Source organism: Carassius auratus, chromosome 30, assembly GCF_003368295.1.
Source record: "Carassius auratus strain Wakin chromosome 30, ASM336829v1, whole genome shotgun sequence".
Taxonomy (NCBI): Eukaryota; Metazoa; Chordata; class Actinopteri; order Cypriniformes; family Cyprinidae; genus Carassius; species Carassius auratus.
This window is the reverse complement of record NC_039272.1, coordinates 10,466,295-10,491,265: the sequence shown is the minus strand read 5'-3', so window position 1 is coordinate 10,491,265 and position 24,971 is coordinate 10,466,295. Positions and strand designations below refer to the sequence as shown.

General features: G+C 37.9%; 2 protein-coding genes across 6 annotated transcripts in view; one reads left to right on the top strand and one right to left on the bottom strand.

Annotated features, from left to right (window-relative positions):
- The window catches only part of LOC113049173 (protein FAM222B-like), a 51,564-nt gene extending 39,881 nt beyond the window's left edge, over positions 1-11,683 (top strand). For 3 of the 4 annotated variants that reach the window (XM_026211288.1, XM_026211287.1, XM_026211286.1), the window contains exons 2-3: positions 58-315; positions 8,174-11,220. In XM_026211288.1, the coding sequence (XP_026067073.1) occupies positions 234-315; positions 8,174-9,870 (1,779 nt within the window). In that variant the 5' untranslated portion in view covers positions 58-233 and the 3' untranslated portion in view covers positions 9,871-11,220. Of the gene's footprint in view, positions 1-57; positions 316-8,173; positions 11,221-11,501 lie in introns of those variants that run through there. The other variant, XR_003276581.1, reaches the window with a different exon arrangement.
- Positions 11,684-14,903: 3,220 nt separating this feature from the next.
- On the bottom strand, positions 14,904-24,678 carry LOC113049171 (transient receptor potential cation channel subfamily V member 1-like). 2 transcript variants are annotated; one of them, XM_026211285.1, is made up of 16 exons: positions 24,544-24,678; positions 22,363-22,588; positions 22,117-22,274; positions 21,524-21,676; positions 21,199-21,336; positions 20,735-21,033; positions 19,427-19,597; positions 19,130-19,303; positions 18,760-18,864; positions 18,489-18,559; positions 18,032-18,197; positions 17,765-17,831; positions 16,086-16,396; positions 15,866-15,987; positions 15,546-15,649; positions 14,904-15,469 (listed from the first exon to the last, which is right to left on the bottom strand). In XM_026211285.1, the coding sequence occupies exons 2-16, from the start codon at positions 22,548-22,550 to the stop codon at positions 15,357-15,359; spliced, it is 2,340 nt and encodes a 779-aa protein (XP_026067070.1). In that variant the 5' UTR covers positions 22,551-22,588; positions 24,544-24,678; the 3' UTR covers positions 14,904-15,356. The 2 variants fall into 2 exon arrangements, 1 of the variants encoding a protein (XP_026067070.1); XR_003276580.1 differs by lacking the exon at positions 14,904-15,469 and having other exon boundaries at positions 15,565-15,649; positions 15,768-15,987.
- Positions 24,679-24,971: the final 293 nt, after the last annotated feature.

The following is a 24,971-nucleotide window of genomic DNA, read 5'->3' as shown; positions in this document are numbered from 1 at the left end:
TTGGCACTGAGGCATTTGCTGTAATATCGAATTTCTCTCTCTTTTTTTTCTCTACAGTGTGAGGAGTGTGTGGCCCATGTTGCTCTAGGAGTGACTGTGTGTGTGTGCGTGTGTGTGTGTGTGTGTGTGAGTGAGTGAGTGAGAGAGTGTGTGAGTGAGTGAGTGTGAGTGAGTGTGAGTGAGTGTGAGTGTGTGTGTGTGTGTGTGTGTGTGTGTGTGTGTGTGTGTATGAGATGCTGGCCTGTCTCCCAGGGCCAGGTGATCTCTCCCTTCAGCTCCACCCCCACTCGCAGATGAACACTGGACTTCAAAAATGTGAGTGCAAACACAAAACACACCGTTCAAACATTTGGTGGCCATTTACTAACACTCATTATTTTGAATTTGAGTGAATAATAACTTATATGTTGGTTTCTTCCTTGTGCAACTAAACATTTAATACATCACTAGTTTTTTTAAGGTTTACAAATACAAAAGGGAGTTCATTAAAATAAACCGAAAAAAAAAAATGGAAATAAACATTAGAAAGGTAAGATTAAAAAGCTTTATATATATTAACACATTTTACAGCTTTTTTTTATTAAATGTAAATATGTTTTTCACTTATTTAACTTTTTTTTTTTTTGTACTAGATTTAGCTAATGCTTTAGCAGTGAATACATACTGTACATATCAGTTATAAGTGAGAAAAACAAGACATTTACAAAACTCCTGTTAACTGGCCATGACAGGACATGACAACTTTAATAAATGATCAGGAATTTGACCAGAAACAAGGTGATTTAGGACACTTCCAAAATAAATGCAGTAATTTGTGCATCTAAACCACAAAAGCGCATAACTCATAATTAATACATTTATGGTGCCTTTTGTCATCTTTTACTTTTTGTTTTGCCGTGGAAAAGTGTTCAGCAGAAGAAAGTAAGTGGCACAGGTTTACAACGACATGAGGGCGAAAAACTGTTAACAGAACTTCTGATTTTGAGTGAATATTCCTTTCATTCTCCTGTTTACCTTCCTTTCAGCATTCTCAAATGAACAAAATGTGAATATTCTTTCATGCTGTGCATTTTGTCTCTTTTATAATGCCAAAAATTCATACAGATGTTGTCAAAGATGACATTTAAATTCATTTAAGGAATGACGAGATGAAAACAGACATGTAAAAAGAGATAAATGTCTGACGAGAGACTAAACAGAACTGAGAGAGAGGAAATGGAATGAGGGAAAAAGAGAGAGTTGTTGTTGGTGAGCAAAAGCATATTTTCAGACACAGATTGTCAAATCCCAGGATTTTTATTAGGGCGGTTTACAAGGGCAGACACCTGCTGAACCGCAGCGCTCACAGAGAGATAGATTGAGGCAGATAAGTGGCATACAGAGGCAGCGAGAAAATGAGAGTCAGACAAACAGAGAAACTGAGTCAGTGCAGGAAATAAAGGATACGTACAGACAGAATATCTCGCCTTCTCTGTCTGTGGGCAGACATCCTGTCAGATTAGCTCTCCATCAGGATGACAAATTATGCTATGGAGACGCGCGGCCGGGGGAGTGCCGATGGCCCGGAGACTGATGAGTCTCACATCGCCTCAGGAAGACCCTCATCAGGCAGCAATTACTGAGAGGCTGGAGACAAATCTTTAACTGCAGGAGAGAGCAGAAATCATAGAAGGACAGGAGTCGTATTTCTAACTAGTGGGAATACAGAAAGTGATGGAGTCATATTACTAACTACACGAACTACAGGGGATGAACAGGTAGGAGATAGGAAATGGAGGCATATACCTCTGATGTTGATGCCTCTTTCAGAGCAATGATAGAAATTCATTTCATTAATTGCACACACAGTGAAGTAGGATCTGTAACTACAGGCCCAGAGTGTTTGTCTGTGAAGAGAGTAGATGTAAAGGATTCATTAGTTTGCCACATCCTTTGCTTGGGCATGAATGATGTCATTTAATTTAAGTGCTCTGAGAGATTAAATGCCTCATGGAAATCCCAGTGAACTGGACAAAAACTAATGAAATTCAAGCTTTAACAGTAGCCTTTAAATGGTTAAGATAAGCTCACATTTGGTCCAATCCCTCCCTCACTTTATGAAATAAATAATATTTCCATTGATGTATGGTTTGTTAGGATAAGTCAATATTTGACCGAGATACAACTATTTGAAAATCTGGAATCTGAAGGTGCAAAAAAATCTAAACATTAAGAAAATTGCTTTTAATGTTGTCCAAATGAAGTTATTAGGCATGCATATTACTAATCAGAAATTAAGTTTTAATATATTTATGGTAGGAAATTTGCTAAATATCTTAATGGAACATGATCTTTGCTTAATATACTAATGATTATTGCCATAAAAGAAAAATCTATCATTTTGGCCCCTATAATGTATTGTTGGCTGTTGCTACAAATATACCAGTGCCACTTAACACGGGTTTTGTGCTCCAGGGTCACATATCATGTAAATGATAAAAAGCTTTACCGCATGGTAGAGCTGAATGCTTAATCAAAATAAAATCAGAATTGCAATATGGCTTACTATGAATATAAATTTGCAAACGCTGCACTTCATTTACACACCTGCAGGCCATTATAATATATATATATTTTTTTTTTTTGGTGTGTCAGGTTCGATTTGCAACTGTGTATTCTGAAATTTGGTAATTTAGCAAATGAATACAGCCCATGATCTACATAGTCCAGATTCCCTCTACATTCAAACAGAGGTGGAAAGAGTACAAATTACTTTTACATTTTAACATTGAGAGGGAGGCAAAAATTGGACAGGCCAAAAGTGATAATTAAACACATCTGATCCAGCTAATCTAATCATTCAGGATTATTTGAAAACTACATGTTATGTGCGTTGGAGCAGGGTCGGAACTAAAATCTGCAGAGCTGCGGCCCTCCAGGAACTGAGTTTGACACCTCTAGGCCTATAAATCTCAAACCAGTTGTTTTTAATTAAAGGAATCAGTTATTTAGAATAAAAATATGAATCACAATCAACCAAATTACATTTTTCAATGCAGAGGAAACACAGAAGCTTTCTTTTGAAGTGGGATTTCTATGTATTTAGCCACTGTTTAATGCAGGACATGAATGTGTAATTAAAACAGCCAGTAGGTGTCTGAACGTCACTGTTAATAAGTGAGTCATTGCGATTGAACCGAATCATTTAAACTGGTGATTCATTCAGGAACAAAACACTGTTATTGCGGAGAGAGGCAAAACATTGCTATGGTGGCTGTGTTTGCAATTGTTTTTGTTGTCGAAATAGAGCAAAAATAGGTATCTAAAACTCAAGACTCTTAATTAACTTCTTGTTTATTGAACTGCTGTAAAAAAAATAATCTGTATGTAATCATGCTGATTTTTTTAAGGAAAAAACGGCACTCTCTGTGTGATATTGATTTACTAAATGAAATTATATAAATTTTCTGCCCCTATATCTTCAATTTTGTGATCATTCTAAATGCATTTTAACAGACTGAATCACGCAGTGAAAGACAAACTCTAAAACAAAGCCTAATTTTCATTTTTGGTTGAACTAAACCCTTTAAATGTCCCATGGCATGTCATTAACTGCCCCTTTAAATTCATGTGCTCCCTTCTGTGGTCCAGATGTTACTGGAGCACATCTGGCACTGGCACAGATTCTCTCGGGGAACTCAGGAGACACAGGAAGAGCCAGAATATACCTTGGAATTCAGGAACGCAAGCCATAGATTGTGGCAAAAAAAGACCCGTCTTTTGTCTAAATAGAGCATAGTTTCTGTTGCATTTTCTCTCTCTGAACTCTTTCAAAAGAAATCTGAAAAGAAGGTGAGATGAGTGGGGAGGAAAAGATGGCTTTAGATAAGAAGAAAGAGATGAATAGAAGGAGGAGGCTTTGCTTCTCCATGAGGAATAACCCTATATAAGACAATATAAGAACACCCACTCAGATCAGCAGTCTCTCGGATTAAAGAGAGTTTAAAAGTGTGTGTGTGTGTGTGTGTATGCGCGTGTGATGTCTGTGCAGAGGGGAAAAGGTGGTTAGGAGATGTGTATTGTGTACTTAGACAGAAAAGGCTGACAATAGCTGTGTATCAACCCTGTTTGTCTGTAATGGGGCTCCTGGGGTTTGGCTGATTACTGTGATCCTCAAATCACTGCTGATGAGAGAGAGAGAGAGAGAGAGAGAGAGGAAAGGTTAGTGAAAAGAACACTTTTAAAGGTATAGTTCACACAAAAAATGAACATTCAGTAATATTTTCAGGACACAGAAGGCAAAACCAGATTTTAATCAAAATGTCAGAGCTGCTGTTTTCATCCCTTATGCTCCCAGTGATCATTGATACAGTAAAAACAGTTATATTCTGAAATATTATTATGACAATTTAAAGTATAAAGTTTTGAATATATTTTAAGTACAATTATGTGAAACTTTATTTTCTGCAGCCATTGCTCATATATGCTGATTTGGTGTTTAAAAAAAATCATATTATTATCAATGTTAAAAACCTCTTAAGCTGCATCCTTGATGAAGCTGAGCTACATTCTCAAGTATGTTAATCTGACTTTACAAAACTTAGATTTACATGTCTTTTTTAAATATATGAATTACTGATTTGTTAGACTGAAGTAGAGCTTTTGCACTTACTGTGATTGGAGGGAAAAGGGAAAAGAGCAGCTGTGGCATGTCTCTTAATATCTCCTGTTGTGTCCCAGATTAGATTGTCGTACAGGTTTGGAACAGATAGATGAAGAGAGTCCGTTCATGAGAGAACCTTTCCCTTTAATTACAAATCCCTAAGAGAAGTGAGTCAGATCTGGCAGTGAGCTCTAGAGATATTAAAGTCCCTCCAGACATTTACATCTCAGTGCATATTTAAATGTCACCTGATCACTTTCCTCTGCCCTGCTCTCCTGTCCTCAGAATGGATTGCATGACTGCCGACCTGTATGTTGTTGACTAATCCTAACAAGATTGACTCCTCATTATCACCGGCCGGACTCCCACTGGATGTCACTCAACAGGGGAGAAAGGCATAGACCCAGAGAGAGATGCAGTGGGAATAGAGTGAGAGAGAAAAAGAGCGTCCCTTGTGAGTTATTAGCATAATGACTCTCCTCTTCCTCGCTCCTTGATCTAGTCCTGTGGTGGTTCATTTATTGAGCCCAGCGTGGCTCTTCCTTCTCCTCTTCCTCTCTCTTTTCTCTCTTTAGGAGGTGAGCAAATGTGGGCAGCCGGTGAAGGCAGCTGACACGGCCTGAGATTGGCAGGAAAGCTATTTAGCTAAGAAATGTCAGAGGCCATTTTGTTTAGTCAACAGCCCACATAGAGGGATGAGTGAATGGCATGGCGGCTGAATGCTGTGTGAGGTGTTGGTGGATGGGGATGTGTGTACTGTCCTGCACCAAACAAACACCAATAATTCACACAAAAAAGTACTCTATATCATTGTTTGTGGTTGCTAGTAAGCTATTAGGAAAATTCATAAAGCTCCACAGATTTGCTTTAGAATATTAACGGCCCTTCATTCTCAGGGACATACATCTCTTGCCCCACACATGTTTACTAATTATTCATTATTTGATGGAAACGTGTTTTTTAATTACTCTCTGACCTTTTGTAAGGTCCATTTGTTTTGCTTTTAAACCATTAGTGGCACCAAAAGAAAGTAGAAACTTAATGTGTCAATATCTTTCACAACAGTGTCAATGTTTTCTCTGAATCCTGCCACAGAAAAAGTTTTCCCAAATATCAGCATCAGACTTTAATTCGCAAGCCCTCCATCTCGCAATCAACAATTATGGGTGTTACAACAAAAGTTAACATTTTAGCATTTTTTTATTTAAACTTCAATAGCAAGTTATGCTGTCCATTTCACATTTCTAACATATTACATGTTTTATTCAATAATGTCAATATCTATCTTCATGTACATTACTGTTTAAAGGTTTTAGGTCAGAAAGATATTTTAATGAGACTTCTCATGCTCACAAAGGCTGAATTTATTTGATAAAAATACAGTAATGTTGTGAAGTATTTGTGAAGTATATGAAGTACAGTTGTATTTGAATATGAATATGGCAAAGCGGAATTTTCAGCAGTCATTCGTCTCAACAAGTCCTAGTATTCAGTGTCATAATCCTTCAGAAATCATTCTTCTAATATGCCAATCTGTTGCTCAAGAAGCATTTATTATCAATGATGAAGACAGTTGTGCTGCTTAATATTTTTTGTGGAACCTGCAATACATTTTTTCAGGATTCTTTGATGAGTAGAAAGTTCAAAGGAACAGCATTTATTTGAAACCGAAATCCTTTGTAATACTATAAATGTATTTATCGTCAATTTTGGGATTTAATGCATTCTTTGTATAAAAATAGTATTAATTTCTTTCCAGACTTTTCAATTGTGGTGAACATATTACTATTTGTTGTTATATTGGTAGATTAAAATTCTAAATATCATTATTCTTGTGGAAGCTGTGTGGAAAATATGCCTTATTATTTTATCTAAATGTTTACCATGTTTTAGTTCTTCTTTGTTCTTGTTCGATGTCTTTGTTAAATGGTGTTTGTTCTGGAATATTTGGTGGGAAGTCTTAGGTGTTTGTTGGGGCAGTGTAAGCTGTGAATAGTGACTGAATCCGCTCAGGCTGGATGAATGAGCTCAGTCACAGAGCACAGGCTGTCTATCCTCTCACTGGGGACGAGGGGGCCAGGAACGCATAGAAACATGTTAATACTTTGTGTGTGTGTGTGTGTAAACTCCATATCAGTGTGAGCATGGGAAGTGCAGGTGGGTGCACATTAGAAGTCTCTCTCTATCGCTCTCTATCTCTCTTTTCTCTTCTCCCCTCAAGTGATGAAAGCTTGTTTTATACAAAGACCCCCTTTCAGCAGCCAGACAGCAGCTTCACAGAGAGCACTTATCTTCCTCAATTTCTTCCCTCTATCCCTCGCTTCCTTTGTTTTTCTGTCTGTCTCTCACCCGCTCTCCTCTCTTCTCAACCCATCAAATCAGAGGTGTCCTGGCAGGTGAAGATGTCACTCTCAGGAAGAACAGCATTGTTCTTAGAGCTTATATTGTGTGCAGAGACCTGCAGACTTCTGATTTTAAAAACTCATTAATGTTCACTTTTGAAAGCATTACTCTGAACCCGAAGAGAAGAGCATATGTGTGTAAAAAACAGATTGATAAAAAGGGCTCATTTAGACACTTTATTTAGAGCACAGAACATGTGAGGCTAAGATGCTTACCCCACTAGACGCAGACATACGTGGTTGCTATAATTTTGGGGGCAGGGCCAGACAGGTTTTAATTTCTTATTCACACTCTGAAACTGTAAGAGAATCAAGCACAGACACATCACACTGTTAAATATAACAGAGGTGTGTGTGTGTGTCAGATCACACTCTGGCATACAGGAAGCACGTTACATCTAGTAGTGAAAGAGGAAGTGAGAAAGTGAACATTCACCTTAACACCAAACACTCAAAGGGTTTGTATGAATTGCCCCTAAAAATCAGATTGTGACCAATGAATGTCTATCCGTGAAGACTATTTTTTCTGTACTGTAGGGGAAATCAGATATAGCTGTAAATGCCACATTTATAGTAAAACAATTCTTTTGAAAAGTGAGTTTGTCACTTGTATATTTGTGCACTGGAAATTGTTACTTAAAGAAAGAGGTTAAACAATGTAACAAGTCTAATGAAAATTTCTATTTTTTCATGCTTTAGAATAATAGTGAGGTCATCAAAAAAAGCAATTAAGAGAAATTGGAAGTGAGCAAAATTATACATTATAAAGATCTCAAGATTAAATTTAATATCATGAGAAACAACTTCCTTCAAATGTGCTTCAGACTTTTAAGTGATGATGTACACTACTTCTACACTAAATGTTTAGGGCTGGGCAAGTTAACGTGTTATTATCGTGTTAACACATTAGTTGATTAACGCTGACAATTATTTTATCGCGTGTTAAAAGTCCATTGCTCATTCGCTCTGAATACACATACAGACAAATCATGGGACACAGGAGGGGATGCTATCTTGCCAGCGCTGCTCTGTGTACAAAATTAGGAGGTCAAACCAACTCATTGTCCACTATATTCAAGGCATAATGTGATGTCTTTTCTTCCTTTTTGTCCCTGTTTCCTCCACATAGGGGACACTCCACAAAGGATGAGATCTGCTCAGTATCCAACCCCTGCAGAATTGGATGCTTATGCTAAAAAGGTTGCCAACAATCCACTCACCATCAAGATCTTCCCCAACAGCGTCAAAGTCCCTCAGCGGAACCACGTTCGTCGCACAGTCAACGGACTCGATACCGCTGGCCCCCGATACAGTCCCTATCCCTCCTCTCAGGCCATTGCTAAGACTGGTCTCCTTGCCATCGTTAAAGTGCCCCTCATCAAGGGTGTCATCAAGGACTTCGACGGCACACGGGCACGTCTGATCCCGGAGGTGATAATGAATGCCGCCGGTGGCCCTTATTCAGCCACCTCAGCCAGCACTTTAAACCTGCACCACCCATCACAGGGGCCTCCCAGAGCATCCCTGAATTCGCAGGGGCTTCCTCCGCACCCTCAGAATCTCCAAACTTTGCAACAGCCTGGGCATCCACATCAAGGACTCAGACACCGACCTTCCTCCTCCATGCCACAGCAACCCCATGGCCTTCCGAGGCCCCAGACTCTGTCTCACGCCCCTGCTTTAGGCCACCCTGGAGCCCACCAACCTTCAGCAATCCTGCTTCCTCAGCAGCACCTACAGAACCCCCCTGCAAGCCTCCAGGTGGGTCCTCGGAAGTTGCCACTTGCAGACGCCCCTCCTAACGTTACTGTTTCTACCTCAACCATTCCATTATCCATGGCCGGAGGGCTCCACCAGGGCTGTCAGACAGACTTAAACAGCATAGTGCACCAGATAAGCCAGTTCTGCCAGGCTAGGGCTCAGGGAGCCAGTGCCACGTCAATGTGTGAAGGGCAGATTGCCAACCCCAGTCCCATTAGTCGAAATCTACTTATCAACGCCAGTTCTAGAGTCTCAGTGCATGCGGGAAACCCTAATGCGCTTGCTCCTGGCCTCATGCGCCCATCGTGTGCTATTGGACCTCCTGATAAAATGACTGCTTCTGCTCCAGTGAGTGCGATGCCTCCGCATAACATGGCCACGATGAACCACATGTATCACAGCGATATAAAACAACAGCACCTACAGCATCAAAGCCATCAACCGCAGCGAAATCACCAACAGCCGCAGATGAGGTCCTGGACTCAGCATCAGCTCGCTCATCTTCAGCACATCTCGGAAGGGGGCGGACACCCCTGCAAACCCCCGAATCGTGACCCTGGCCTCCCTTGCAAGGGCATTACCTATCACCCAGAAATGGGCATGGGGCAGCCTTATGCCATGAAACCCTCCAGCCCCTCGTCGCCAATTGCAAACAACAGCAACAATGCAATGCCCCAAGGAGCGGTGGCACACTACACCAATGGGCAGTACTACCACCAGCCACCGTTGTGGGGTAGTATTCTTCCCACACCCAACAGCGACAGCTCCGGCTCACAGGACATCCCCGTGCCCTTCCATGGCACTGGCACAGGCAATACCAACTCCACCCCAGGGATGGACTGTGCCCCCGTGGGGGGAGCGGCCCATTACCGATTAGTAGGGGGTGCCTTAATTGGGCAGACTAATCTGATGCAAACGGCAGATTGCATGGGAGGGGACTTCCAGACGCCCTGCTTCCGAGATCAGAATCTCATCCTGATGGGGAAAATGCACAGGCCACCCCATATGGGCCGGGTAGTGGTCCCCCACTCTGGGACGCAAGGCCAGCACCCAGGGTACAGATAAGCTTCAGCCCACAAGCCTCAGACACAGCCTCTCCTCAGTGAAGTCAGCCACACACGTGTGCCCTCGACACCTCCTGTTAGTCTTAATGAAATTACATCACGAGAGGAACTAAATGAGCTCAGAATCTCAAGGAAGATTGTCGATGAAACTAAGAAAAAAACAGGAATACAAACATGTCTAATAAAGAGCAGTGTTTTGTGTTATTAATCTTGCAAGTGATCAATTTTTCTTCTTTTAACAAGTGCTTTTATAAAGGCACTAAAGGGATCTTTTTTTCCCGCTTCTGTCTTCTGTATCTCCAGTTACCCAGATCTCAAGTGCTCCAGGGTTATTTATGAAAGTCTTTTCTGTGTTAGTGCTTATGTTATTGAAATATATAAAAATAATATAAATGTCTTATGAAATACATCACTTCTAAACTGAGAGCACCAGGCCTTCTGTTCATTGGACAGCCAACTTGCTTTCATTTGACAGATCTTTGTTATGAGCTCGTCTTATAACATCAAGATGGCTGACTGACTCGGAGCACTTCCCTCTTCAGCATGACACGTTCTTTGTCCTTTCTTTCTTTTTTTTCCAGTGTCTGAGATATGTGGGAATATGCCAGTCACTGAACCTTTCAGACTGTTTCTAGGTGAAAGCTCTTGTCGTGGGTTTCCAAACGTGAAGAGCATCAGATGTTTTAACGTTAAAGCTGTGCCATTTTTGTTTTACCTAATCATTATACTCCCTTTATTTGTTAACATGTGAGAAACTACTACTTGAATTGTATAGATGAGTCGTGCTGTTTCAGGTGGGTCGTATGTGGTTTAGCTGTACGTGGGTTTGCAGGACTAAACATACTACTGAAGGTGGTGTCTGTAGGCTTGTTACTAATATTATGATGTAGAAACTATGTACCAAATCAAGGGTTTATGATCCTGCGTTTTCTAATTCATCCTTTATAATAATGTAAAGTAGGAGATGCTACTGATTCTTTTGTGAAGTGTGCTTGAATTTACCAAATTGACCACTTGCAAGATCATTTGTGGTTAAACGAAAAAGGACTTTTTAAATGAAAAAGTCAAAAAGATGAAACAGCAGGTGAATTGCTTATTTTATTGTACACTGGCTTATCTACTGTACTGCTGTAACTTTAAAGAAGTGTAATAACTGTGTATGAATGTGGCTGCTGCATATGAATATGGTGTGCATGTGATGAGCGCAGGTGTGTGTGTTGGTGGGTCAGTTTGTCTTGACTCGCTGTTGGTTTGCCTCCCCTCAACAGCCCTCATGAAGCCTTAAGTATTTGGTCCTTGGACTTTCCTTTGACAACAAGCATGATTCTAATAAAGGTATCCTGAATTCTGATTTTGAAAAATGGACTATAAAGGAACAGCATTTTTCCTCGTTTATTTTTATTAACTCAAGCTTTTGTTGAATAGAAAAGCAATTCTTTAGAATTACTTTATAATGTAAACGAAGAAATAAAGAATATTTTATCGTCATTGTTTTATAGCTGTGTGTAGTAGTTCTGGGCTGTAACAAAATCTTTTTATTCCATGTTTCAAAGCTTCTGTTTTGCAATTTGTGCTATTTATAATTCTGAACTAGATTTTTTTCCTCATTATTTAATTTTTTTTTTCGTTTAGCAATTGCTGTGAAATTGGAGGAAGCTTCTAGAAGCCTTTCTCATATCCGTCACTCTGTGGCTGTCAATTGAATCTGTGGGAAGAATCTGAAGAGTGTGAGAGTTGTGCTACTCTTTTTTTTTTTTCTTCTTCTTTTTTTTTTATATTGTAATAATGAAATAAAATTCTAATTTATGCTTTCATGTATGACTCTATTTCAGTTTATTGCTCAAAAGGTGCTAAAACTTCAACCTTGGACTGGTCACCCTGTGTGTACACTCATATACTGCAGTCTTTTTTTCGACAGGGGTCTTGTTTTAAGAATCTCTTTCCTCAAGCAGTGTGTGCTCATCTGGGTTTTAAATATGATACTCTGATTGCTGGTAGCTATTGCAGGAAATCCCAAACTAAAAAAAAAAATGTTTTGATCTAAAGTGGCAGATATATTAAATGGTCACAAAAACACCTTACTTTGGTGAAGAAAGAAATGTACAGTATTGTTCAAAATAATAGCAGTACAATGTGACTAACCAGAATAATCAAGGTTTTTAGTATATTTTTATTGCTACGTGGCAAACAAGTTACCAGTAGGTTCAGTAGATTGTCAGAAAACAAACAACACCCAGCATTCATGATATGCACGCTCTTAAGGCTGTGCAATTGGGCAATTAGTTGAAAGGGGTGTGTTCAAAAAAATAGCAGTGTCTACCTTTGACTGTACAAACTCAAAACTATTTTGTACAAACATTTTTTTTTTCTGGGATTTAGCAATCCTGTGAATCACTAAACTAATATTTAGTTGTATGACCACAGTTTTTTAAAACTGCTTGACATCTGGGTGGCATGGAGTCAACCAACTTGTGGCACCTCTCAGCTGTTATTCCACTCCATGATTCTTTAACAACATTCCACAATTCATTCACATTTCTTGGTTTTGCTTCAGAAACAGCATTTTTGATATCACCCCACAAGTTCTCAATTGGATTAAGGTCTGGAGATTGGGCTGGCCACTCCATAACATTAATTTTGTTGGTTTGGAACCAAGACTTTGCCCGTTTACTAGTGTGTTTTGGGTCATTGTCTTGTTGAAACAACCATTTCAAGGGCATGTCCTCTTCAGCATAGGGCAACATGACCTCTTCAAGTATTTTAACATATGCAAACTGATCCATGATCCCTGGTATGCGATAAATAGGCCCAACACCATAGTAGGAGAAACATGCCCATATCATGATGCTTGCACCTCCATGCTTCACTGTCTTCACTGTGTACTGTGGCTTGAATTCAGAGTTTGGGGGTCGTCTCACAAACTGCCTGTGGCCCTTGGACCCAAAAAGAACAATTTTACTCTCATCAGTCCACAAAATGTTCCTCCATTTCTCTTTAGGCCAGTTGATGTGTTCTTTGGCAAATTGTAACCTCTTCTGCACATGCCTTTTTTTTAACAGAGGGACTTTGCGGGGGATTCTTGAAAATAGATTAGCTTCACACAGACGTCTTCTAACTGTCACAGTACTTACAGGTAACTCCAGACTGTCTTTGATCATCCTGGAGGTGATCATTGGCTGAGCCTTTGCCATTCTGGTTATTCTTCTATCCATTTTGATGGTTGTCTTCCGTTTTCTTCCACGTCTCTCTGGTTTTGCTCTCCATTTTAAGGCATTGGAGATCATTTTAGCTGAACAGCCTATCATTTTTTGCACCTCTTTATAGGTTTTCCCCTCTCTAATCAACTTTTTAATCAAAGTACGCTGTTCTTCTGAACAATGTCTTGAACGACCCATTTTCCTCAGCTTTCAAATGCATGTTCAACAAGTGTTGGCTTCATCCTTAAATAGGGGCCACCTGATTCACACCTGTTTCTTCACAAAATTGATGACCTCAGTGATTGAATGCCACACTGCTATTTTTTTGAACACACCCCTTTCAACTAATTCAACTAATTGCCCAATTGCACAGCCTTAAGAGCGTGCATATCATGAATGCTGGGTCTTGTTTGTTTTCTGAGAATCTACTGAACCTACTGGTAACTTGTTTGCCACGTAGCAATAAAAAATATACTAAAAACCTTGATTATTCTGGTTAGTCACATTGTACTGCTATTATTTTGAACAAAACTGTATCTTATTGGTGGTTTTAATAGTTGTTATTGAACAGTTTACTCTTGCAGGTTCAAATTCAGATAAAGCAAACCAACAAGGAATTTATTTGTATATCACTTCACAAAATAAATTGTTCACAACAACTTTACAAAGCTTATACATGCATTAAGAATTACTATATTGAGTAAAACATTCGGTAGTTTCTGAAGATACATCTGTGTACAGTTTAATTGAATAATTATGTTAAAATGTCAACTGATGAGATGAAAACCCTGGAGGTGATTCTTAGAGAACCTCTTCTCATAATTTAAAAGAAAGGGAGTTCTTATTCAGGACTAGAAAGTACACATTTAGAGGGAAAAAAGCTCAAAGTCCGAGTGTGGGCTCTTTTCCCCCATGTCTCAGTAACGCAAGATTGCAGCTTGTTTTATTCAATGGATCTATATATCAAAGGGATACAGCGCCGGAAGTGACGCAGAATATGCAGGTCGCAGCATTTAATGCGTCTGGTGCGGATATAAATTTTATTTTTATAAATAAGAGCACAGCAGGACATTTGCGATCTAGGGTCACACCATTTCAGCTCTGCAGTGGTAATAGTCGGAGGATATAACCCATCTATCACTGAACTTAAATGAACGTTGCCTTATTGGTCAGTAAAATAGGTAACGAATGCCATTTGTGGACACATTTATTTATAGTGGCAATAAGTATACTGACGTTATGCACAGTGATTCATTGTGTCTGGATCTTATTTGCATCATCCTGTGATGTTTATTGTTTGGAGGACTACAGTAGGCTACGTTGTGCGGCTTGTGCCACATCAGTCACCAGCAGCAGCGCGCGACACCACAAGAGAGCGATATATACAAACACGTTGCACGTTGTCCCTAAAATAATAAAAGTGAACTGAATATATCATGATTCCAGTCAGTCAGAATCGCTGAGAACATAAATGTTCTGAAATAAAATTGGTCTATATATAAGCCAACATTCAAACTGTGTACAGTTTTACGTACAACATGTGTGCGAGGGTGTGATTATGCAGTCGTGATTTTTATGTCTTAACCGATATAGAAACATTTAAACGACCGAATAGACATTAAATGTTATTGAGTTTTTACTGTTTTAATTGTTTAAAAATAAACGTGTAGCACATTCAGGGTACTTTTGTTTTAGATTTTAAGTGTTAATGTAATACGTACGAATTGTTAAACATTTTTTTTATATCCATATTTTAAATATGGAAACAATATGTTGTTTTATCACAATTAAGTGAACACTGGGTGAATATTAGATTATTTTTTAATAATTTCATGTTTGAGGTAAGGCACAATAACCAACTATTATTAAAAATAGTTACCAAGAAAAAACCTTCCTTGACAGTTTGACACAAATTTAGTTTTATGACATTGTTTATGCCTAAAACATCCTGTTTGATCAAACTAAAAACATTATAGTGTGATATAAAAATTTCAATCAAAAAGATTATTAAAATATAGCAACTCTAACTCGATAAAAAAAGAATTAACTATGTATAATATGGTATATAAATGCTTTCATAAATTACAACACATGCATAATCATTTTTTTAAACATTACAGTTCAAATGATATGATGCATAACAGCAATGACCCTTGAAGTGTATAATATTTGTGTTTTCATAAATTAACCACAGTCAAGTTTTAACAAGACATAATATGTAATTATTCCTACATTTAGAATAAAAGGTAATTGCAAAACAGATTGAAATAGATTATGGATTATAAAAGCATCAGACAGAGGTAGATTCCTCAGCTAGAGGACTCAGCTCCTGGACATCTCTGTGTTGTTGTGTCTGTGTCCAGCGTTTACTGAACGTTTGCATGAGTCCACGCTGGCTGAGCTCTGTAACCAATACACATGATATAATGTAAGATTTAAAAAAAAACAGACACACACACATTTGTTTATCATCGACTACCTTTCTGAAGTTTAGTTGAGGAAGGTACAGACAGGTGTCTCCCAGGGTCCTCGGTAATTACACCCAGGTTTCTGTTCCATTGGTTCCAGTTGACTTCGTCCACACTGAAAGAAAGAGGACACATGCTTCAATTATTCCTTATGGTTTCACTGAAGTGTGTTTACGGTAAACACAGATCAATACAAGGTAAGTGCCATTATTATGTATTATGCTTGTGTTTACATGCAAATATCCTCTTTTCAAAAATAAATCCTCCATTTTTAAATAGGAGAATGCAAGCTTCAGATCTTGTGGTTTCGGGTGAAAGTCACCAGGGTCACCTAAAGCACCAGCGTATATCAGGCTCCTGCCCCCCGCCTATGTCCTTTTGTTTCCCGGAGCGCAGCCTTGTCTTCAGGCAGCGGGGAAGTATCCACTCCATGTCCAAGGTGGTGATTGCACGCTGTGAATAAGAATGAAGAAACAAACAAAATGGCAAGTCATTACAGTGTATGTTTTGTTGCAGAAATGGACAACTTTTAACTTTTCCTTTGATTTCACCTGTAGTTTCCAGATGTTGGTGCTCTCTACGGACATCTCCTCCACTCTTTGATTCATCAGAGCGATCAGCATGTTCAGCATCAAAATGTAAGTCATCACTATATACAGAATCAGCAGCACATAGAAGACCTCTATGTATCGATATTGATCGGTGAACTCCAGATCTCCCATGCCAATCGTAAACTTGAACAACTCCAGAGTGGTGAAGTAGATGCCCTGAAATGTGGGCTTTTTACAGTTTTCATTTCCATTAATAGGAAGGAATAAAGACCGTCCCTTACTAGGTCGATCATCAAAGAGAGTTACCACAGCTGTTGATTAAGAAACACACCATTAAAACACATTAAACATTTGAGGAGTTCTTTGAGGAATTGAAAATTCAAAAGAACACCATTTATTTGAAACATAATTTTGTAACAATGTAAGAATCTTAAATGTCAATTTAATCAACTCAGTGCATCCTTGCAGAATAAAGGTATTCATTTCTTTCAAACAAAACAAAACAAAACTTGCTCATCCAAACATTTAAAGGGGTCATATGATGCTGCCAAAAAGAGCATTATTTGGTGTAATAAAACGTGTTCATGCAGTTTAAGGTTCAAGAAACACATTATTTTCCACACACTGTACATTATTGTTTCTTCTCTATGCCCAGCCTTACTGAAATGTGTTGAATTTTACAAAGCTCATCATTCTGAAAAGTGAGGTGTGCTCTGATAGGCCAGCTATCCAGTGCATTGTGATTGGCCGAACACTTCAAGCGTGTGACGGAAATGTTATGCCATTTATCATACAGTGATGTCCTGTGTCCTGGCACTATGAGACAAAACCAATAAAACCCATACAAAAAAGGCATTTGTTACATACAGTGGGGACATAATTATTGATTATAATGACTTATTCAGTCTTTTTACATGTTGCGTTGCATACTGTGCCGTGTAAAAAATAAAACCATGTCTGCATTTGTGATTAGAGAAACAACAAACAACAAGCACTACTCTACACTGCTCAGAACTCTGTGTTTGAATCATCAGTGGCAAATTCTTTAAATATGAAAACGTACTTACAGACTGTGGGTCAGAAGCGCCAGACTGTCCTTGCAAAGCTGGAATTTCCCCAGCAGTCTTCCGTAAAATCTGTTGCACACATCTGAATATTTTCGGTTGAACTTTTCTGGAACAGTGTTTTAAACACAGCTTAACCACTGATTTCTATTTGTGTCCTCTTTTGGTAGGCCACACAAAGCAGTTTTGCTTTCACAATGAAACACACAGAAACTCCACAACATGGCAGAAGCAGCAACAATACTACAGCGAGAATCAAAGTTACACATTCTTTATTTGCGTGAATATTTGTGCCATGTTATGCAAATCTTCCCAACACAGTGACGTAGACATGTTGGGGTTTGTTCGAACGAGCCATTGAGCTTGGACGCGTCTTAACTTTTATAAAGAATATCTCTTTGGGTTTGAGACTTTAGTCTTTGCAACTTTTGGGATCTTATCTTTTCATGGATAGCTCGTAACACTCCGAAGAGAAAGGAAAACTTGGAATTGCATCATATGACCCCTTTAAACAGTAATGTGTTTGGACTGTATAAATATGTTTGTTGTGGTAGTGATAAATATGAAATCAATTATAATAAAAAAACCAAGGCTATTGAATGTATGCAAATATACCTGCGGAGAAACCAATGAGGAAGACCAAGTACACGACAAGGAATCGACGGATTTCTCCAAGAATCATCTGACAACAATAAAAAAAGAGTAAGTGTATTGTACAAACATAAAGTAAAGTCTTAGTTGTAAGGACTAGTCTACACTACAATAAGGCATTAAATGTGTTGCATAGCATTTTTCTATGGCGCTACACAAAATACTTTACTATCACTCAAATCTGAAGGCCAGAAGAAAGGATAATGGATAAGAAGGACAATTATTCTTCACCTTTTGCATCATGACACTGTAGATTCCCATATTTTTGGACCCTCTGGAAAAGTAAAGTAGATTTACCCAGCTCAAGGCAAGACACAAAACTAGACAGGCCACATATCCATCATGGCCAAAGCAGTACAGTAGAGCACCAGCCAGGAAGAGCACAGCCTGTAGAAAACTAATGCAACAAATAGTCTTATTAGGAGGAGTAAACAATGAATATATACACTTAATGATTACTGTTTCTAGCATAAACATTTGTTTGGCTAGTGCAATTTAATTATGTCATGTGAAGAAAAAAATATATATATATTTATTATATTTGGGATTTCAAAAACTTTTAACCATAACCCTAGCTAGTAAACTTATTGGCAAAGACTGTAATTTCAAACATATTGATCAGGTGAAAAAAAAAAAAGATGTTATTTGTCATTGCTTAAAAAAAATATTACAGAGTGAAAGCACTTACAAAAGTTGATCGGTGTATCCATCTATGAACAGGGACTGAAATCCTGGACGCTTTCTTAACATATCTATTAACTTAAAAGATAAGGGAATTCAGTAATTTCTGCAATAAGGGGAATTTTTTGTTGTTGTAGTTGTTGTTGTTTTAAATGAAATTTATATATATATATATATATATATATATATATATATATATATATATATATATATATATATATATATATATATATATATATATATATATTTGTTTTTAAACCAACAGATACATAGCCTACCCCTCTAATAAAGAAGTAAAGTGCTCCAATGGTAGTTATGATGTGTCCCGTCAGAAGCAGATAGCCTTCGCTACCTTTTCTATAAGGATATGGAGGCTTTATTGACTGGAGAGAAGAGAGTGGGAATCAAATAATGAATCAAATAATCCAAAAATTAATCATTCAAAAAAGACACGTTTAAGCATAGGTTTGAATAAGAGACTGAATAAGTTTATTGTCTGGTTAATGTCATTATCCATATATTCCCTAAAATTACTTTGATTATATTCTCTGTGAATGCACGAAATGTAGCTCCCCTAACGTGAAGCAGCAGAACGTCAAAGGGGTGGGGTTTTGAGTCCCCATTTCTGAGCTGTAGGCCTATACCTACTTGGCTGTTGTTAATGTCCTTCCCTGCTTCTCGGTTAAAAGCTACTGCAGTGAAGGTGAAAAGGTAGATAACATAAACGATAAAGTTGAACATGAACATCCGTTTCGCAAATCTCTGCCACTTCTCTTCAATTAGATGGTTGAAGGGCTCAATACGGAGCATCTCGAGGCGATTCTGAAATCAGATCAAATAATATGTTTAACTTTTTTCAAGTGAAACATTTTGCTTCAGTGGAGTAGTAAAGTCTAATTATACATTTGAATGAATTGGTATCATGTTAGTAGCATGTCATCTCACAGGAATCTCACTGCCATAAACGATAATCTCCAGCGCGGAGTTGTTGTCGTAGGTGTCGAGAGAGGCGAGGTCATACAGAGACGAGCACACTGGACCGTAGGCCCACTCCGTGATCTTCCGTGACAGATGTCGCCGCCCCTTAAACTCCCGCTGCACGATGTGCTTTAACAGCTAGTTGAAAGTGAAAATGAAATCTGAATGACTTTATCAGGCTCTTTACAAAATATACTAATCACAACTGATTTACAAACGTTCTATTAAGCCCCTTGTCTTTGGCAATGAACTGTTTTTAATAATCAGCCAAGCCAGCAACAGAATCAGATAAAATGTAGAACAAAAGCAATACAATAAATCAAAACTTTAGGTTAAGTCACTGTAGACTACATGATAATTAATGAAAGATTCATACTTTTAAGGTGGCAAAGTAGTGCTCCTGAAGTTATGTTTAGGGTTCTCCAACTGTTTTAATGTTGCTCAGATGTGGCAGGAATGCAGCTTTTACAACTGTATACTTTAATGCTAGGGGCTTATTGTGACGATCGTGTACCCAGAGAGACACAGGGAGAGCGAGAGATCCAATTGCAGGTATTTAATATATGGAATCCAAATGGTAGTCGAATACAGCCAAGGTCAAAACCAAAAAGACAGTCCAAACAAAACAAACAAATGAAAGGGACAGGAAAAGGGAACGCGGAATGCAAGATGACTCGGGGGACAAGAAAGCTGGACACACGAAGGGTAAGGACTCTATAGGATACAAACAACAGGGAAAGACTGGTATTAATAGGGAGGCTAATGACAATAAAGTGACTACACCTGGTGCAATTAACAGGAGTGCAATTACTGTGAAGACAGGACTAGACTAGAGGAATTCTAGTGCCTACGGTGAAGAGCCTAAGGGGAAGTGAGCCCACTAGTGGACACCCAGGGAAACAGAGACTAGACAGCTTGACACTTATGCGGTCTGAGCTGGCAAAATTTAGTCAGGCTTTTATGCAACATTGTGTCTTTACACTGAATTTTGAGCAGGCACAGAGAAGCCTTAACTCGATTGTGTAAAGATGCCATATGAATCAGTGCGGTGTCTGATTTAATGCCATGTGCTGAAGGGAAATAACATCTCACATCACATGAGCACTGATCATCTAAACAAAATCAGGAACGTCCAAAAACAGAAAACAGAACTCACACTTACGAAATACACACTGCTTCAAACGAATCACTGCTTCAAATAAATACTGGTATTTTGCAAAACATTAATTGTTTGGACATTCAACAATCAGTAACACAAGAAAAATGAAGGTTTACCCCCAGTTTTCCAGTTTTGGCAGCAAGTGTGAGTGGGTTGAATCCTTCATTATTTTCAATTTCCTCCAGCTTGATCTTGGGGTGAAGTTGGTCAGTTTTGAATAAGATGTGGTCATACATGGAGATGACAAACTCTGTGTTTTCAGGACTGTTATCAGCTATGGATACTAATGCATGAAGCACTGTGTTTCCATGAGAATCCCTCTCCCTGACATCCACCGCCTGGTAAGGGTTGTTCAGAAGGAAGTCCACAATGTCTGGCTGATTAGTGCAAGCGGCCAGCGACAAGGGCAGCTCACCTGTGCACAATATTTGTATACAATGCAGGTAAGGTACCCACAAAATGGAGCAGTACAATGAGAACATTAAGTTGATTCTGAATAAGACTTGGATTTAAAATGCAGCTTTTCTACTGTAAAAATTATATAAATATTGCAAAAGTTTAACCATACCCTTAGACCTACCAAAATAGAAACAAGTCTCTTGATTGGGATGAAAGAATTTCCCACAGGCTTTAGCATGGACATCAGCCCCTTTCTTAACCAGCATCTGTACAAATTTTGCACTCCTCCGTTCAATTGCAACATGGAGTGCTGTCTGACCTGTCTCAAAGAGATCAGTCGATGATATTATAAAATGGGTATGCTGGACAACCTGTTAAATATGATCAGTATTGTATTGATTTATAAAAAAGAAAGAAATGACTAATATAAGGTTTTAGCTCATATATACCTTTGATAATAATTACTCTAATAAAAGCATAATTTAATATGAAGCTATGTCTCTGACCTTTGTAGAAACTGTCTGTGTAAGCAGCATTGACAAAATGTTTTAAATCTCCAAGTTTCTCTGCAATTTCCAGCAGATGTTCAATAGTGTCATTCTCGCCTTCCCTTAAATTTAAAAGTGCTTTCAGCAGGGCTGTCTTTCCATTGGACTTATCTAAAGAGGACATAAAAACAGTTTCAGTTGCGTTATTTAATAAATATCTGTCATGAATTCACAGTACTCTTCTGTTTATTCTTTGTACACCATACCATTCAAAAGTTTGGGGTAAGTAATATATATATATATATATATATATATATATATATATATATATATATATATATATTAAATTGATCAAATGTCAAAGTTTTCACAGTTTGCATTGTGAGCACTAAATAAGCATATTAGAATTAGAAAATTCAGATCTGCCAACATGGGAATAAATGAAATCTAAAAAAAAAGACCAGTTATTTTAAATATTTCACAATATAACTGTTTTACTGTATTTTTTGATCAATTAAATGCAGCCTTGGTGAACATAGCAGACTTCTTTCAAAAATCTTACCGACCCCAAACATTTAAAGGCTAGTGTATCTGTTGTTGAATAGAATTACACTGAGAGTCAGTGAGCCGTTTCATGTTTTTGTGCAGGTACTGATGTAAACCCTGCAGTTTAGACACATCACCACTGGACACGGCATCAAACAACCTCTTGAGGGTAAACCTCTCACTGTCCTGCTGAGACGGTTCCTCTTTCACTTTTCTGATCCCCCTGTGTGCAGAATGCATCTGATAAAGTAAGGATTTCTCGCATTATGTTAATCATACACCCCAAGTGTGGTTTAAGGAGGCAGGCTCACCTGTCAAAGTGTAGGTTAAATTTAATTTTGTGTGCAGGGTCATCTGTCTCATCCAGGTAATTAGAATCCATGGGCCTCTTGTCCTTTAAGACACCTTTCTTCGTCTGTTTGGCCTTTTCCCTTTGCTCCTGTGTCTGGTCATCCGTCTCCAGGAAGAATGTGGGGCTGCTGTCTCTTGATTTACTCATGGTGATGTCTTCTTAGTCATACAGCAGATATTAGAGCTCTAGTGGTATCATTCACAGACACAGGACATTAGGTTTCTATTTCATATAAATAAGGTCTAGGAAATGTGAGCCTGACGCCAATAATTTTACTTTTATAAGCAAATAGGATGGTCTTACACTAACTAGCTTTAATATGAGGAAATGTGCTTGTGACCAGTCAAATAGATTTTTGATATAATGTAGAATAAGAGCTGCTTTTGTAAGAGCATAAGCTGCATGATGGTTATAATGTAGCATCATCACATTTCAGCATTCTAGTTTTGAACACCACTTAAAGAGGAAGGGGTCAGAGATGATCCAAATGGAAACTCTGTGACAGTTTAAGTTGAAGGAAATACATAATTACTGCTACTGTTATATTAAGCTTACATTTATGTGTATCTCATTGCTAGAACTCTTTTAGAATTATGGAAATGTGATGATATGCAGTTCTGATAAGCCACATGGGCCTATATAAACCATCTAATGGATCTGTGGTTATCTTTGATACACAATCCATTCTTAATCAAAGCCTAAACACAGTTTCATTTACATGTCAAAAGAGGTTTTCAAAGATACAGAAGAAAGACAAAAAAAACTTAAAAAAGTAAACGGGTTCAGTTTATATGTGCAAGTAGAGATGCTGCAAATAGTTGCAGACTCTAATAGACCTTTGCTAACTGAATTATTGATATCTCTTCATGCTGTTACATGCAATATGATCCCATCCAGGGAATGGGCCATTATTGTCTCATCAAGGGAAACTTTCCCTGAGAATACATGAAAATGCATTTCGGGCAAGTTGCAGTATCTGATGCATTGGATGTTTTGAACTAGAATATTATAATGTATCCTCTTTGTAAATGGCTTCATATACAATTACATTCTCTAAATGGCAGTGAGATGAAATAGTAATCCTGAATTAAGAAACTGCATTACACTATCTTTAGGTAATCATGTAGTGTAAGTTCAAAAAACAATAAATGTCCATAGAAACAATTAGCTACCAACACTTAGCTCTATTGTCCTCAGCATATATGTGATCTATCTTGAGCCACTTTACCATGCATCTGTAACAAAGCTGGTTTTGTTTTTAAACGTCAGTTTTTTTTTTAAAATAAATCAGTTTAGATTTTACTACTATAAGCTAATGTGAACTAATTATGCTTGTATGCTATTTGAGTTGTTGTCCTTTCTCTTGAGACAATTTAAATTATACAATAAAATAATCAAGTTAGCAGCTATAGCGCTGGTAGAATAAGCTAATGGATCATGTGACATTTTGGTTCAAACACCATTTAAAAGAGGAGGGGACAAAACAATTCAGATGGAAACTCTCTGTGACAGTATGTCAGGAAATACAAAATTAGTTTAACTAGTTATATATATATGATTGGAACATTTGAGCATATCTGTATCTCACATTAAATATTAACTCAAATGGCTGAAATCTTTACGGAAATGTAATCATGTGTGATAATGATATGTAGTCATGAAAGCATTCAGTCACAGTTCCTCATTTAAGGCACAGATTATAAACAATAGACAACCATAAAATAGACATTGAACGTTATTCATATCAGAAGCTAGATAGTCTTATTAGGTAAAATAATGATTGACATGCCCTCTCTGTAAATGGGTTCAGATAATATTACAGCCGAAACTGTACATTACTCAGACACCATCTTTAGATCTTCTCACTTACTACATTATGAGATTTAACACTTACTCAGCATGTTTTGGGTTGAGCAAAAACAGTCAATAAAAGGTTTTTGTCAGCTTTAAAAAGACAAACATTAAAACTGATCTGCAACAAAACATCACGGAATTAAGTGAACCAAAGGCATTTGGCAGCAAAACAACAACTTGATAGGTTTTAATATGATTTATTACACTAGCAAAATCTTATATTTTTTTTTGAATTGCCCTACATTATTTAATATGTGAGATTAAAGTATGAAACATCTGTACTCACCAATTAATTTCAGTTTTTTAATCCGTTAGATGAAGTATTCAGTATCGGTGAACTGAATTCCAGCACGATAACTTGCTCTCTTTCTCTCTGTGTCTCAGAGAGGAAGAGATGTTTTGAGGTTACTGAGAGCCTTACAGAAAGGCGGGTTGTATTGATTTTTTGAGTATGTTGTTATGTATGTTTTGCCATGTCCACGCCTTATTGTATCTCATGTATAATCATCAATATGTACAATGCACTATACGTCATCAAGCTCCTTCTTAAGATGCTTCTTTCTCATCGAGCAACACAATATTCTTCAGTTATTCTTATACATATCTAAACTTTATCTTCTTTTGCTGGAATGCATTTAATATTGAATAAGTTTAATAAGTAATATTGAACCGTTTGGTTAAAAGCAGCATTCAGGTCACCTACACTTGTCTGTT